At 42.4% G+C, this 16,069-nt stretch overlaps 2 protein-coding genes across 3 annotated transcripts; both read left to right on the forward strand.

Moving 5' to 3' along the window:
• Positions 1 to 88: 88 nt before the first annotated feature.
• On the forward strand, positions 89 to 10,494 carry evc (EvC ciliary complex subunit 1). Of its 2 annotated transcripts, none has more exons than XM_008409393.2 (20): positions 89 to 648; positions 721 to 834; positions 1,274 to 1,360; positions 1,881 to 2,104; positions 2,182 to 2,266; positions 2,362 to 2,460; positions 2,532 to 2,660; positions 2,762 to 2,923; positions 3,525 to 3,741; positions 4,345 to 4,493; positions 4,620 to 4,718; positions 5,926 to 6,138; positions 6,270 to 6,379; positions 6,528 to 6,729; positions 6,934 to 7,158; positions 7,265 to 7,394; positions 7,575 to 7,677; positions 7,943 to 8,069; positions 8,171 to 8,267; positions 10,184 to 10,494. In XM_008409393.2, exons 1-20 carry the CDS (start codon positions 469 to 471, stop codon positions 10,333 to 10,335), a joined length of 2,904 nt encoding a protein of 967 aa, XP_008407615.1. In that variant the 5' UTR covers positions 89 to 468; the 3' UTR covers positions 10,336 to 10,494. The 2 variants fall into 2 exon arrangements, with proteins under 2 accessions (XP_008407615.1, XP_008407616.1); XM_008409394.2 differs by having other exon boundaries at positions 10,187 to 10,494.
• Positions 10,495 to 10,590: 96 nt separating this feature from the next.
• On the forward strand, positions 10,591 to 15,798 carry minar1 (membrane integral NOTCH2 associated receptor 1). The gene is made up of 4 exons (XM_008409392.2): positions 10,591 to 11,374; positions 12,053 to 14,060; positions 14,599 to 14,817; positions 14,949 to 15,798. The coding sequence occupies exons 2-4, from the start codon at positions 12,063 to 12,065 to the stop codon at positions 15,141 to 15,143; spliced, it is 2,412 nt and encodes an 803-aa protein (XP_008407614.1). The 5' UTR covers positions 10,591 to 11,374; positions 12,053 to 12,062; the 3' UTR covers positions 15,144 to 15,798.
• The last annotated feature ends 271 nt before the right edge of the window (positions 15,799 to 16,069 follow it).

Here is a 16,069-nt window from a genome sequence, read left to right on the forward strand (position 1 = left end):
ATCCATCCATCCATCCATCCATCCATCCATCCATCCATCCATCCATCCATCCATCCATCCATCCATCCATCCATCCATCCATCCATCCATCCATCATCTCACACTCTTATCCCTAGTGAGAGGTCGCCAGTCCATCGCAGCAGAAAGCCATATCCACACTATTTGTTTGTGCCTTTATTTTGAAAAAACACGCCTAAGATTTCAGACCTAATTTGTTGGGTTTTGTGCATTGACTCCTCTTTGTGAATCTGGTCCGTTCATCGACTACAGCTTGAACCTTGTTTGTAAAGTAGAAACAAAAAAGTTTTGAAGTGACTTAAAGAATTTAAACAACATGAACGTCTTCTACGAAAGATTTGAGTCCGAGGATTTCAGCTTCTGCGATGAAGTTGCGGCTCTTTTGAGGTGTTACAGTATGAACCCAGACCAGGTCCGTGATCTGTCTATGTAGATTAAATCTTATCTGAAATGCCAACGGCGGAAGTGTCTCCGGAATGCAGCACCGATGTTCTGGTCAGTGTCGCCGAGTCGCTGCATGTGGATCCAGGACTGCTGACGGCGGCTGCAGTGTGTGGAGGGCTGTCCGGCATCCTGGCTGCAGCTCTCCTCTATGTCTTCTGCATGAAGCCTCTGTTGTTGACCAGACAAGTGAGCACAAATCGATTCCCCTTAATGATTTCCTTTAACCATAAAAGGCTACATTTACCCGTCTTCCTGCAGGTTTACAACGCAAGGAGGCTGCTGGAACCTGATGTTGGAAATATTGACTATAATCAAAGTGACTGTGTCAGCAACAGAGAGAAGGAGGCCCCGAGTGGCTCCGCCAATGACAAGGTGCTTATCTGGCTTCCTCTCAAACAGCATGTCCGAGTGACCTCATATACATATAAAGGCCGTCAATAATAATACTCGCGTCATTATTTTTAAGCATTTCAGAACAGAAAGGGTTGAAAATAAAAGAATAGAAAACGCATTTTACTGGAAGTCTCAAAAGAGAAGAATACGGTATTTAGAAAGAAAAACATCAGTGTGTTAATATTTGTTGCTGCTTGTGTTGTCACCTATCTTATTACCAATAATGCATTTATAATCAGCTGATAAGAGTATCAAGTTTGTGAACCGCTGAAGAAATTACTACATTTATTTGCTGATATGTTCTAATCCATGATCTAATATCATATTGCTTATCGTTAATTCATTTTTAATTCATTCTTGCACCAATATCTACATCTTTAGAAGTGTTACTTTCCCATTGTTCATGTGCGATGTGCAGGAAAAGAAGTGTCCTCCTATGAATAGTGATGTGGCTGCATTTGCTTCCAGAGCCAAGGTGGTTTACCCAATCAACCAGAAATACAGAGTAAGTCCTTCTTCTGTCTTCTCACACACGACTGAAAACCTCAATATTTAATTTTTTTTTACCAAAATACTCTTTTGGCCCGACCTAAGCAACGTGTGCTTTAAGCAATAGCATAGTTTTGTTTGAAGAAAACATTAATACTGAAACAAAAAGATCACAAAATACTGTTTACTGAAAGATATTTAAGTGGCAAAATTATTTAACTTTATGTTATTTTGTAGGTAGTGAAGAATGTGAAAGCCAAGCAGCAAGTTATTCTTTATGATGATTATTTATAATAGTATCTGCAAAGTATTATTTAAGGGGTCTTGAATAGAAACAGATGCCACATTTTTCAGGATGTTTATTTGTGAAAGAAAATGGCCAAATCCTATCACTTGACAATTATGCTTTACTTTGTTTTGGTCTCTTACACAAAGTCCCAAAGTGGTGCTATGAATGGTTTAGCATGCATTTTAATGGCAATACCGATACAAAATTATCATTTTTCTTTTATCCTTTTTCACCATCTTCTCGTCAGCCGTTGGCAGACGGCGCGTCAAACCCGTCCCTCCATGAGCAATCAAAGTTGCCGCCGATGCCTAATGAGGACTCGTCCTCATCCTCCGACGGAGAGTCTCTCAGCCAGGAGCAGGACAACAACGACAGCAGTCAGTTCCTCTCCAACATGGAGCTCCCTACGAGCCTGCAGAACCAGAGTTTCACCAGAGTCTTCCACTACCCCCACACACTGACACACACCGGGTGGGAGCCGCACACCTTCTGGAGGTTATGTGTTACCAAGACAACGCGGCATCCTGGTAACTATGTTGTCTTTACAGCTTTGAAGGCAGGATCGGCCTCTACTGTTTGGCCTTGCAGGAAGTGCAACAGCGCAGCTTTCAGCTTCAGGAAGAAAAGTATCTGGTGAGCTTGTGATGGTAGATTAATTTGTCAATATGCACCACAAACATGCGCAAATGATGCCAATTATTACCATGTTGTTTTACTGCGCACTTCAGATTTTCCTGCAGATGCTTAAAGTTATATTCAGCACTCGGTTTCCAAAGGACAAAAACGACGCGGACTTCGCCAAGGATACACTTCTGATGCAAGAAAAGGTACAAACAGATGTTTAAAATCAGTTCCACGCCTTCATTTTGTTGCATTGAAATGAATCTCTCATTTTAAGAAACTGAATGAGTTGAGAAAACGGCTGGCAACGGGCCAAACCACCAAAGAGACGATCCAGGATGCTTTCTGTTCCCTGGAGGAGATTGAGAGAGCTCAGAAAGATCTCCTTGAACGCAACCTTCAAACGGTAACTGGAGCCCTGATTCCCCCCCCCCAAAAAAAAAATTGGCGTAAATCTGCTAGATAGCTTAAAGGATGAGTGTGACTCGTTTTATTGTGTCTTCATAGTCTAAAAGTTTCAGCTCACAACTGGAGGATTTATGTCAGCTTCTTTTGAGGAGGAAAAGCGGCTTCTCTCCTGAGGAAGCACATGATGACATCCTGTCCGTCGTTCAGACTCTCTTGACAGTAGAGGAGCATCTGACAACGTTACAGGAAGCTGATCTGAAGGTAACGCAGCATTGTTTTTGGTCGGGGTGTCATTCATTTTCTTGTCTCATACTTTTTTTGGATCAGATTACTAGTCCTTTGAGGAATTATTTAGTCTCTGGTTCCTTAAAATTTTGAGTGAATTTCACACTTCATGAATTCCAAGAAAAAGAAATATATATTGAAAGTTTCAGAGAGAGACCAACACTAGTGGGTGCGTAGCTGTGAACAGGAAGAAAAAAAGAAAAAAATAATTAGTTCTCAAAGCTTCATGCAAATCCAAATCTGAAAAGTGTGGCATGCATTTGTATTCAGCCCCACTTAGTTCATACTTCATTGTTGCTATTACATCTACAGGTTTTTTTTTTCGGGATATATCTCTAACATTTTATCCATTCTTCAACCTGAGCTGTGAATCTCTGCAGCTCCTCCAGAGTCAGCATTGCTTTCTTGGCTGATCTCCTTGTGCAGCCAACCAGCTTTGGTGGATTGCAATATTTTAGCAGTGGATAGATCGTTGCTCTCTGACATTATCTAACTTCTGAAGACAGTTTGTGGCACTGGAATTTATTTTTCATTTGTAAAATACTTGTACAAATCCTTGTACATATGTTTTTTTTAGAGAACATTGGAGAGGTTGCTGTGGTGGGAGGAGTTGTCGGGGCTCGTCCAGTCCCAGCCTGCCTTGCTGAGGTGGGAAGTGACTCTGAGAATGGGTTTGATCGCCACAAGACTGGAGCAGCTCATGAACGACGAAAGCTCGAAGCTTAACCCGGCGGAAACTATTCTCTCTGAGATTCAGGCTGGTCTGACCGAAGGGCTTCAACGGAGCACTGAGGGTAAGATGCAGAACCTAAACATGTCATGGAGGAATGGCTCCAAAATATAAAAGGATAACTGCATCAGTGTAACAATGTGTGTGTATTTCTGCTCCTTTCTGGCTGCATCTTGCAGTGCTCAACATTCAGCCTACTTTTCTAACTTTAAGGACCTACTCTTTTAAAATAGAGCATTTTCTGGGATTTCTCTTTAGCTCCTCCAATAAGGCCAGGTTATTTTAGGAGAGCACACAATGTCATTCATAATAATGTCTCCCAGATTCTTATGCAGCCTCTTGTGAAACTGTCCTGCAGGCACTATGGGTATTCAATGAAACGACAACAGTGTTTAAACATAATCTGGATTTGAAGCACATAGCCGACCAGCAGTTTATCACCTATTTCTTTACTCACATTTAGTGATTTTGTTAGTCACTTTTATTACTAAAAGTGACTAACTTTTAGTAATAAAAGTTAGTCACTTTTATGACTAACTTTTATGACTGTGGAGAGGCGAAGCTGTTGCTAATTGCTCAATTAAAACTCCTATGTTCTGCCTGTATTGAAGCCTGTTTATGTTGTATTTATGGAAATAGATTTAGGTTTGCTGCTTTTATTTTACAGAATGTACAAAGAAGACAAGGGAGCTGGTGACTGAAAAGTGCCGCAAAAAGGAGTCCAAGAAGAAGAAACTTCAGAAGAGTCAGATGAATGAGAGGAGTAAAGCTCTGGAGCTGGGACTGACTCGCTGTGACCTGCAGGAGCAAACCTCTGTTAGAACACTTTGTCTGTTTCCTGGGTTATAATTTTCTGTTGGGCTTTGTTTTTCCTTACTTTTCTTTTTTTAAAGCTGTATTTATTGAAACTTGTAGCTGATTCTGAGCTAACTCTGACCTCAGATCTACCAGGAGCTACTGATGAGACAAAGGAAGCAGATCTCTGATTTGGAGTTGCACCAGGATAACAAAATTGCAGACGCCCTCTGCAGCCTTTGGAAGGTAAAGCAATTGAATTGTGAGTTGTTAAATTGTGTGCTGGTGATGAAGAGCTGACCCATAAGCTGTAGGTGTTGTTGGTTGTTAGAGGCTGATATCGGTTCAAGTTAAAAAACCCTTATAAACACTTATAGAAATACCAAGGCTCTTCAACGCTCTTTAACGGCGATGGTGCAGCTAACGTTGCAGTACCGTAATTCTGCCACACTTCGCGCTATCTGAAAAATTCCAACGGTTTCTGAAAGGGGAGACGTTGCGCTCTCCAGCCAATATCGGGTTTTTACGGTAAATTCACTCCCGCCGTAGTAGGGAGCAAAATTAATCTGAGGAGCAATCTTTTAATAGACGGTAAATTGCGAAACTGAAACTGACTGGCTAGATATTGAAAGTTCTAGTTGGTATGGATCTATGGGCAAATATATTTACTCACAGGACATTTAAAGAACTGCATACAATTAAAATAAGCAAAAAAAAAGAACTATCCAGGCGGAGATTTTAAATTTAGGATATAAAGGGTTTTAACCTCCTCTTCCTAGATAACTTTCTACTAGCACTTCATAGTTTATAAGGTAGCCACAATGTAACTCAGCGATATGACAGAAGCTTTACCTTTGGGCCTTAACACTGTTTGAAGAAAGAAGAAAGGACAATGATTATACATAAAGAATACATAAAAACAGCATCAACAGCATGCAAATTCTTTCAGTTCCTAACACTACCAGGTGTGCCAACAATAACTATTTGGTGCAGAAGTTTGAGTGGATGAGAGACTTTTTTAAAGTCTGCTATTTCTTTGATGGCGTTAATAATTTTGTTTTTTCTAAGACTACTCAAAATACGCAAAAAGTCGGTATCGGCAAGACAGAGATTTAGAAATTAGCCACAACAAAATTTATTGGTGCGTTTCTATGTTATTTCTACCATACTTCACACTAAACTAAAACTGGTCCTGCATGCTAATAGCTGGATAAAAAAGGGGGGAAGCTCTTAATATAAACTAAAGCTCAGCTTTGTTGTTAGTAGATTTATGAAACAATATATATAAAAAAAAATTTCTCATGATTGGTCATTGCATGTTATTGCAAGTCGGTGTTGAAGATTTTTATTTTTAACATGTTATAAATGTGCAGCTGTGTCACTCAGTCTACCTACCTACTCTGTGTATTGTATATGTGTGTGCTTATGCTGATGAGTAATCCTGCGCCTCCAGAAACTTCGGGCCCTTTGGTCAAACAGGCTGAGTGAGATAGCCAGGGACATCTTTCTGGCCTCTGTTCCCACTCAGCTGAACCTCACTGCTGAGCGCTGTGAGAGTCTATGGCTGGAAGTGGAGCAGGAGCTGGCTGATCAGCTGCAGCAGGCAGAGAGCACCGCCAGGCAGCAGCTGGACGACATCAGGACAGAACTGGAGAAGGATCAGCAGGTAGACACCAGGCTGTGAATCAAATGTCTCCTTGGCAGCCGAATTCCTGTGAAGAAAATTATGAATCTATCTAGTTTTCATCTTAATTCGCTCCTTCACAGAGCTTGAAACGCAGTCTGTCCTTTTTGTAGGTGTGGATTGAAGGGATGGCTCTGGGGCAGTGCTGTCTCAAACATCTGGGTGAACAGCAGATGGAAATCATTCAAGCTATGGTGGCCAGACAGAGCTACACTCTTAGCAGGTGAAACTTGGGGGGCTTGGGGGGGGCATGTCAGCATTGCAACCACACTGAAGATCCACATAAACGCACATTTAAATTAACGGTAGAGGTTTTTTTTTTCCCGGTGTAGATATGTTCCCTTATTAATGCTGCATGATTTTTCTCTTAGTGACATAGGGAAGCTGATAGAGAAGAAACACAAGCACCTCTCGCTGCTGATGGAGCGGTCCTTTACTGTCCGGCACTTCAGTCTGCAGCTGCTGAAAGAGATGAGGCTCTGCAAACTAAAGGTGCTCTCTCAGACTGACTTCAGAGCTCTGCTAGTGGAAGAGCCCAGTAAAACCCAACCCTGTGTTGATTCAGCTCTCAAGGTAGGAAAAGTGATGCATGCTCTGGTTGCACTTACAAACGATGTGTTCACAGACCAGAAAAAAAAAAGAAATTGGACTTTTAGTTTCTAGCCTGCGGTCGGTCTTCAATTTCTTGATGCATCTCTGTCTGAAACAATTGAACCACCTACTTTTCATCCACTGGGATGAAACACCGTCTTAATTCCCCCGATTGTCTCCATACAGAACAGCAGGGCCAGCCTCGCAGAGAGGCACCTGGGTCCAGAAAGCAAGCTACTGGAGAACAACCTCCAGCAGGAGTTCCTGTCTGAGCTGGAAGCCGCCACGGAGCTTCTTCAGAGCCACGCGCAGCTGGCGCTAGGCAACGCCCTCAGCCATGCCGTCCATCACAAGATGGAGGCCGTGCCCACACAGTCACAGAGTTCCTCTAAACACGACCCGAGCCTGAGAGTAGGGGCTTGTTTGACCATCTTAATCTGAGAGTAGGAGTAATTGGTGCCAACCAAAATACAGAACATAACAGGTTTTAATTTCCTTTTTTTTTCCTTCACCTTAGCAACACCTGACTGAGGCTGCAGCAGAGAGCGTCTACTTGACCAAAGATTCTCTCAGGGCGTTGGTTCACATCTATTACTCTGACCTACGAGATATTTCTAGTAATCTGGATCAGTCAAACATAAACCATGGTAGGATTGCCTTACCGGCATGACGTTTAGCTTCTTGATCTAAATGTTCTGATGTCTGTTGTATATCAACTGATTTTCTGCCTTTTTGCGCAGGCTGCCGTATGCATAAAACGCTATTGCTAAACCGAAAAATAAAAAAGACGCTTGACTATTTCATTTTGTTTTTGCAAACTTTTTCAGAGATGAATAAGAGGAAAGATGGCAGGAGCCAGCTGAACAGAGCTTTGCTGAGAGAACTTGTGAACTGGGGCAAGAGACCCGCCTCTGCAGAGTTTCAGCAAAGGTAGTAGAGTTCATCAGAGGAATTATTGTGTTAATCAAGACCATCATAGTGGATTTTAAGAGATCTGTTATGTGATAGAGCAAAATTGTAGCATAGAATCACACTAAAGTATATTGAAGTTTGCTGTTGTGATTGGATAAAATGGAAAAGAAGGTATTTTGAGAGGCAGTGTAGAAAAACGCAAACAGTAGTTACAATTTTAGATGGACTATGTTAAGTAAATAAGAATAATTAACTCTTTGCGCTTGTTTTCATGCATGGTTAGGGTGGAGCTGAATAAAAAAACGCTCCTTGAGAAAAGTCATCTGGATCAGGAGAGGATTTACGAGGAGCTGAGGAAGAAAAAAGTAGAGCTGGACCAAAGCATGGAGCGGATCAAAGCCCAGTTAATGGTTGGTGTGGCACTGTAATTTTCTATTTGTCGCCAGGTGAGTGAATTTGTTTATGTTGCAGCGATGCTGATTGAGAGCGCTGTGTTGTCTGCATCCATTAGGAGGCAGAAGAAAGCTTCATTACCGAGCTGGCAGCGGTAGCCCGCGTTTCTGTCCACAGTGCAGACCAGAAGTCCAGCAGCGAGGAGGACAACTCTGGTAAGCAATCTTACCCAGGGGTAAGAAAGTTTAAGGTCATTCTGACATTGAGAGAATTTATGTTCTTTCTGCCACACACAGAAACACATTTAGGCAATCCTGATTATTTCTGGATATTGGTGTAAAGGTTTTTGGTTGCTATGTTCATGTCGAATGTAAAGGTTCAGAAATGAACAATGTAAAACCATGTTTTTAAGTATTGAAACTAAGTATCCACTTTTCTTCATTTTGTGTCCATATTAAGTTTTTGTCTTTAGCAGTAGAGTGTATCTAAATAGGACTTAAATAGAGTGACTACTTGGTCGGTGACAATGTAAATATCATTTCATTGCTATTTGTGCCACAAGTGACATGTACTTAAACACTGTCTGATATTTTTATTTCTGTTGTCCAAACTAGGGCACACACAATATCAAGAAAGTATTTCATTGTGATACTACTGATATGAGGTGCAATGATAAAATCAATTCATCCATATTTTTTTTGGATAATTTCCTTCCTTTACCATCAGATCAGACAACTTCTCCACTTTCTTCCGTTAGCTGTAGCATCTCAAGCACTAGAGGTAAACATCAGGTTTTAGCAGTGAGACTCCATCCAGCTGGTCAAATATATCAAAGATTTGCTGGATTTGCATGCCTGACACTTCAACTATAATATCCTGACAAGTATAGCATCTGAGCAATCTTGCAATTGTAATAATGCACACATGGATATTGCGAAGACGACTGAAATTCAGTATAATATGGAGCTCTCGCCTGAAACTTTGCAGAGAGAATCCTTTAATGTTGGATAATTGGACTCTTGGATGAATCAAATCTTGCAGCATACCCTTGAAGATGTCAGAATTTAACCTAACATATTTTCCGCACTATAAGGCGCACCTAAAAACCTTCAATTTCCCCAAAAGCCGACAGTGCGCCTTATAATCCGGTGCGCCTTATATATGGACCAATAATGAGCTAATACAGGTCTAGCAACTATGGTAAGCAGCCGCCGATTTCATTTTCCCCCGTAGAAGAAGAAGCGCGCAGTGCATGCTGGGATAGTTGTCAGAACGCTGGTTTGTTAATAAAGTTTGATACTACATTTAAAGCCAGGGGGGGGGCGGAGGGGCGGGGAAAGAGAGACAGAGACTGCGGCGGCAGCGTGTCAATTGGTCTGTGTTACCCAGAAAGCAGTTGGGCACAATATCGCAACACCAACACCGTGAGTGAAACAACGACTGGGGCAGCCTACTATATTAAGTACTCGGGGACCACTTCTTTACAAATGTGGATGTGTAATAATAGAGTGCGGAACAAATTGGCAACCCAAACTGAAGCGTCTATTCTATGCGCCTTATATATGAAAAAGTTTTAAAATAGGCCATTCATTGAAGGTGCGCCTTATAGTGCGGAAAATACGGTACGTTAAACGGGCACGTTGAACATAAAGTTTTTGAAAGCTTTTCGGATATTCTTTGGGCTATCTTTTCCTTTTATCATTCTTTTTCAGGCTCATTTTTAAAAAAAAATTGTGTCTTTTAAAACAATCCACTTTAGAACTATTTTGGCATTTCTGAATCATTGTTGTGGGGTTATCACCAAATCTTCTATTCTTCAGACCCTTAAACGATTTGCTGAAAGTGTGTATGGTAGCCAGCCTACATTCTGCTGCTCAACAACCATGCTGTTTACAGCTTACCACCTGTAGTTTTACAACTGCGTTAAAGCAATGATGGATGAAGCTTGTTTAGTTTCCAGTTTGCATCAACAAACGGGCAGTGATTCATACAACTGGAGAAACATCCAGTCATCCCAGCACTTTATCTGTAATCCTGTGACCAGGACTTAAAGATGTGGGAGTAGTATGAATGTCAAACTGGTGAACCTACCAGTATTTTCTGTTGTCTTTCATCACATGTTGTTTTTCAGCAGGTGAACAGAGTACCAAGATACTCGACCTTCTGGCCCTGAACCCAGCATTAGACCCAGCCTTGAATCCTTCTTTGACTCCACTGTTTGCAACTCCTGTGATGAAATCAAAGCCAAAGAAGAAAGAAGAGAGAGAGTTTCATCTCTCCTGAAATTCCTACAGGACAATTGGAGTACTTGTATAGTATTGATATTTTTATACCAACTGGACTGAACTGGTTTATGTCAATTAGGTTAATTAAGTTTATCCTTTGTTTGGATGTATTTTTTTTCTACCAGGAAACAATAAAAGTCGAAAATAATGAAGTAGACTGATCTTGTCAAGCTCTGTTTCTTCTTCTACTCGTCTTGCCATTAAAACTGCAATACAACGGATTTGACACTAATGCATTGCTGGCCATACTGACACCCGTACCGTGGCTCGTTCACTGCATTGATTCTTGAGTGCATGGAGATGATGGATACCCTGGCCTCCCTCTCGGCGAGTTGTTAGATGAATTAGAGATGTCCTTCCTGATTGTAGCAGAGTGCTGCTACTCAACGATGAAAGCCTCGCCCTTTTTCTTGCTCTAATGGAGTTTTAAGTACAAGCCCTTATGGATGATAATGCAGAGTAATAGTGAAAAGTCTGGGAGTCTGGCAGACATCTCTGTGTGCAGGAATCTAGTGGGAAATTTTAGCCCAGACCTTTGTGTTTCCTGTCAGCGGCGATGTTTTATGTGTGTCAATTAACAACCATCAATTTTTCATCTGCCCCTTTAATTGTATTGCTAAGCTTGCACCCATAACCAGCTTTTGTTATGGTACCCTGAGAAAATGTAGACCAGATCCACTCACACGTCCGCGTTGACCTGCCAAGATTATCTATGCGGGTTCAGTTAGATGTGTTCGTACGATCGCCTTTGCAAGTGTCGCGGCTGCTGATCTGTGATGAGGGGAAACCGTTTGGATGTATTCTGAGGTCCCTCTGGGGCCTGCAGGGACTTGTGGGAAGATGACCTGATTTCTAATTTTCTCCTCTCCTGCCTGGGCTCTGGGCTTCTCGCTTTCACAATCTGAGAAAACCGGAGAAGGGACCGTGAGGGGATGATGAGCCGACCCAGCCAGAGCTACTTGGACTATGCAAACACACTAATGTGGATTTTGTTGATGGATCCAAGAGTGGCTTTAAATCTTTGCCAGTAGATTCAGGTGAGTAAAAATAGACGCAAGTAAATGGAGCTAGAGTTGCTGCATGTTTACAACTTCTATTGGATTTTCAGTGATGTCCTAGAACAAAAAAACGTGTTGATGTACCTTCATTAAATGTTGGATGTAATGGCTTGTTCTAATTAAACTTATGCTGTCTTTAAATACAGTATCAAATAATCATCATCATTATATGGTACACTTGCAAAGTGGCACTTATGGCCCGGAGCTGTTAACAGAGTTAAGTGGAATAAAGATGTCCAGAGAGGTAAAGATGTGCGCAGTGTGACGGCGTCATTAAATCAGATGACCAGTTATTTTAGGACCACAAAATAAGGTCGCTCCTTCACTCCATCTGAGAAAGGCATTTTTCCTGCTTAGAAGGTTGCTGTATAAATTCAGTTGATGCATTATAGCTGAAAGAAACCTGCAGAGTAGGGAAATTAAACATTCTACTGATTATTATGTTTTAGTTAAACCTGCTACTGTAATATTGCTAATTAAGCAATAGAGAAGTTTGTGTCATTTCGATTATTGGTGGCCGCTTCTTTTTGGCTGTCATTTACAACAAAAGGGCTTGTTATGATTAGTTACGCTAAGCACAGTTTAAAGGAAAAGTCTTTCAAGATTAAGCTACAACCTGTTATTTATTTTTTTGCTTACTATTTGCTCTCCTAACAGGTGAGCTCCAATGGCTGACTTGCAGCAGGAATATCCTGTGGTCCTCCTGGGCATCCTGGAGGAGCTGGCCAACATGCGGCAGTGGCTGACATTCCAGGACCTTTGTCGCATGGTCAGCACCCGCTTCGACCTCGAGCACCTCGTCGAGCTCAGGGCTTTACTGTTTGCTGCCGCCAGCAGGGATCCCTGTTTCCCCGCCACGCTGTTCCGAGATCGGGTTTCCACCAGAGGCCAGGGACTTTCACCCATAGGGGTCGCTGCAGACATTGTGACTATCTTCAATCTCATTCAGATGACAGGTGGGGTCTCTGAAAGCAACCATCCAATGAGAGCCCAGACAGTAATCCCTGTCGACCAGTCGCCTGGTCCCAATCTGCCTGGTTTACACCCCTTGAACATTCCTGGTCGAGAACGAGCAAGCACTCACATTGACTTCAGTGGGAGGCCCATCGACCAGCACTTGCTTTTTCCAAAATCAAATTATTCTGCTCGCAAGCGCGGAAGTCTTCCCCCGGATCCCATTTCATTTGTGTCCTCCCCTCCCGCCCGGACGAGGGCTGTATCTTTTGACTTGCCTCACACTACATACTCATACTCCAGCAGTCCAAATCTTAATGAGGTAATGAAGAATATCTACCTGCCTCTGGAAACGGACAGTGAGTCGAGTGGAGAATCTGCAGCAATGGAGGTGTTTGAAGCTGAACCGGGATCATCGGTTGACCAGAAGAGAAGCACCTTTAGGAAGGACTTCCACAACCAGCCTCCTCTGATACCACAGGTGACAGTCAGCAGTGAATCTCCTAGTCCTAAATCAGGTCATGCAGGCTTTGACAATCACAGCTTTGAAATGATCCCAAATCCTTATCCATCGCCTACAGCAGTTCATGTGTCACCTGAACAGCGTGCCAAAGCTAAACATGAGAGCTTTGATGATCTGCAGGATTCAACCTATTTTGGACCAGGCTCAATGCCAGAGCCATCTCCTCGACACCTTCGACCGCCCAAGACACAGAGAGCCATCTGGAGTAATAAGAGCCACAGTCTGGAGGACCGGATAGGCATTGGCAGCATCGATATGGGGATGGAATCACAGACAGCACAACTTCCAAGGCGATCTACCCCTGCTATAAGTGGGTCCTCAGGAGGTGAGAGTGTAGATAGTGGACTGCCAAGTGGAGGTGATAAGCTAAAGGCTCAGGCAACACAGACTGACCCACCGGATCCACGGAGACTCCGGAGCCTGGTCCACGCTGATCGCCTCTCTTTCATGACTTCATTAGATGACCCTGAGTTTGGCGAGGATGACATCAGTGCAATCTTCCGCTTCTTAGATGACATAAGCATGTGTGGATCCACAGGAGTGCTGCACCCCAACGATGGCACTGCTAACCAGGACACCCCTGAGGCCCGACGTGGTCGCTTGGGTCAACTCCAAAGACTTTTCCATTCCCTGGAGAGCAGTGATGATGGGCTAAAGGCCAGCGTCTGCAAGTTGTTGCTTCGTATGAGTCAAATAGAAAGACAACTGGAGTCACTGAATGATGTGAAGGCTGAGATTTCTCAGGTACTCTCTGCTTTACAGCGATTGGATGAAAAGATCCAGCAGCCTGTCCTTGGTGGTGGTGAAAGCACAGGTGATAGATGGCTTGAGCCTCTCAGTGGCGTGTCCTCTTTTATGAGCCACCCTATAACTCCCTCTGACTCATCAGAGCCTCAGCCACTGTCTGCAACCGGACATCTGTTTCCAGGGACCAGCACAAGTAGCCTGGACTGGAGCCGATGGAACACCACTGGAGATCAGACGGAAAGCAGCAAAGGTCAAACAGATTCCAAAGGGCAGAAAGAAGGGAAGAAGGACGCATCATCTCTTCGTGCCTCCAAAACCCAGCTTGACGATAAAAGTCCCTCTGATAGCAAACAACTGAACATCCCTAATTCTGCAAGAGACTGGTCGGTGTCATTTTCAAAAAATAAAGATGGTAAAGCATCGCAAAGAAAAATCAGACAGGTAAAAAACTTCTGCTTATCTCAGTCAACTTATATACCATGTTTTACAGACTGTAAGCAACACTTTTTTTTCATAATTTAGCTGATCCTACAACTTATACAGGTTTTGTTTTTATCTCCATGACATGTTTTGACATAGCATAAATTCATACTGACTGACATTAGCTCAGGATTTAACATTTCCATCTGCCGTTGTGCGGAAAGTTAAACACAGGCTGGCAAGACGGCCAAAGCTCAAGAAATGGGCCCACATTTGCATTTTTTGACTGGTGTGTCTTTTGCGCTTTAGTGACTTATGGCCTGCAGAATACAGGATATATTTTAATAAGTTTCTACAATGCATCGTGGTGCAACCTATGTATCTTTTACGTTTCTCAATAGTAATAGAATTGTTTTTGCATAATCTGCACATTTTTATTGTATCCATCCGTGTCCATTATGTTCATTACGTGGATGTTTGAAAGATTAAATTGAAAAAAATGAGTTGCTTTTACTTTTGATTTATCTAAAATCTATGTTTGGTTTGTTTTTTATTCCAGGGAGATCAGTCAGACAGCACTACTAACCTGCTTTCCCAAAAGCCTGCCAGCATGGTGGAACAAGTGTTTAACTCGTCCCTGTTCCGTCACAAAGATAACAGCTTAACAGGGGGGCTTGGGTCTGGGAAGGTCATTGACCCCAGACTGGCTGAGGGAAGAGGGAGAGCCATATGGACAGTCGATGACAGAGAGGCACGAATCTCCCCTTTGGACCTACAGGTAGGAAATATTGACTCTATAAGTGCTACAAGCATTTATTGATATTCTCTTTGTTACATAGTACCTGGTTTAAGACATCAGTAATTTAGTCTGTCAATAAAGAAAAAAACAAGTAGCATTTTATTTTTCAGGGTCAGGAGTCTCTGAACCCCAACAACATGGAGTTCTGGATGGATGACATCTACACTCCAGGCTACGACGGTCTGCTCAGGCGTAAAGAAGCCAACCTCCGCCGACTCAAGATATGCAAGCTGGTTGCCCTCATTGCCACCATTGTGGCTATTATCCTCATCATTGTCATTCTCATTTGCACCATGGGCACATGAACACCCTCACAGAGAACATACGCTGTTGCCTATTCTATTTTCTTTTATTCCTTCTTAACTTTCAGCAGCCACGTCATGTACTCGGAAACTTGCACGGCATCCTAAATGAAGATTAATAAACAAGAGACCCTGACTCCTGGACTCTAAAACTAGACTGGTGATTTGTAAAGCCTGAGTACTTCTAGTTCTTAGCATGATATGCCATGGCTTATTGCATCAGAAAAAAAACAGCCTGAAAATGATTTCCCATCCCATTTTTGTACCCATTGCTGGGATTTATTTGAAGATGTATGATATCAACATAGCAGATGGTTGCAAGCAGAACTCATTATATATGAGAACAGTTCTGGTTGAACATAATTGAAGCTAACAACACTGAGCCAATTGGCAATGGTTTCAATCTATTTTATTGTTTTGTGTCCTCTCTTTTGGTACATTGCATTGTATTTCAGCACTGAGCACTGCCTGCTGTTCTTTTGAGAACAATCCAGGGCTAATTTCTCACTTATGTCAGATAAGAGTTGTACCAGTAGGTGAGAGTTTGGGTAATTTGTAGTATTGGATAGCGTGTCCGAGGGTTATTGTTTTCTTTTAGTTGGAATGTACTTGAACTTCCTTTCAGCTACATTACACACTGCTCAAACAAGCTGGAATCAATAAAAATATTATTTTTATAGAGTTCTCTCCCGTTTCTTTCAAACAGGAAATGTAATCTGCTTAATCCGCTTATCTAGGGCGCAGGGTGTTTACCGGAGGTCAGGTTTCAACAGTCAAAGATGGTTGTTGTCAATGATGCTTTGGATGTGGAGCAGTGAAGGAAAGCAAACGCCTCTTCCAGTAAACACTCTCCGAGTGGGAGATTCCACTTGCAACTCAATTGATGGGAAGACTGAAGTGCACCAACGTGTACATTATTTTTTGACAGG

The sequence above is a fragment of the Poecilia reticulata genome, linkage group LG5 (genome assembly GCF_000633615.1).
Source record: "Poecilia reticulata strain Guanapo linkage group LG5, Guppy_female_1.0+MT, whole genome shotgun sequence".
In the NCBI taxonomy this organism is placed as follows: Eukaryota; Metazoa; Chordata; class Actinopteri; order Cyprinodontiformes; family Poeciliidae; genus Poecilia; species Poecilia reticulata.

Excerpts from the sequence above, each read along its gene's own strand:
- evc (XM_008409393.2), top strand. The coding sequence starts at position 469 with ATGCCAACGGCGGAAGTGTCTCCGGAATGCAGCACCGATGTTCTGGTC. Across the intron at positions 8,070-8,170 it reads GGATCAAAGCCCAGTTAATG|GAGGCAGAAGAAAGCTTCAT; the intron begins GTTGGTGTGGCA and ends TGCATCCATTAG. Across the intron at positions 8,268-10,183 it reads CAGCGAGGAGGACAACTCTG|CAGGTGAACAGAGTACCAAG; the intron begins GTAAGCAATCTT and ends GTTGTTTTTCAG.
- minar1 (XM_008409392.2), top strand. The coding sequence starts at position 12,063 with ATGGCTGACTTGCAGCAGGAATATCCTGTGGTCCTCCTGGGCATCCTG. Across the intron at positions 14,061-14,598 it reads CGCAAAGAAAAATCAGACAG|GGAGATCAGTCAGACAGCAC; the intron begins GTAAAAAACTTC and ends TTTTTATTCCAG. Across the intron at positions 14,818-14,948 it reads TCTCCCCTTTGGACCTACAG|GGTCAGGAGTCTCTGAACCC; the intron begins GTAGGAAATATT and ends TTTATTTTTCAG.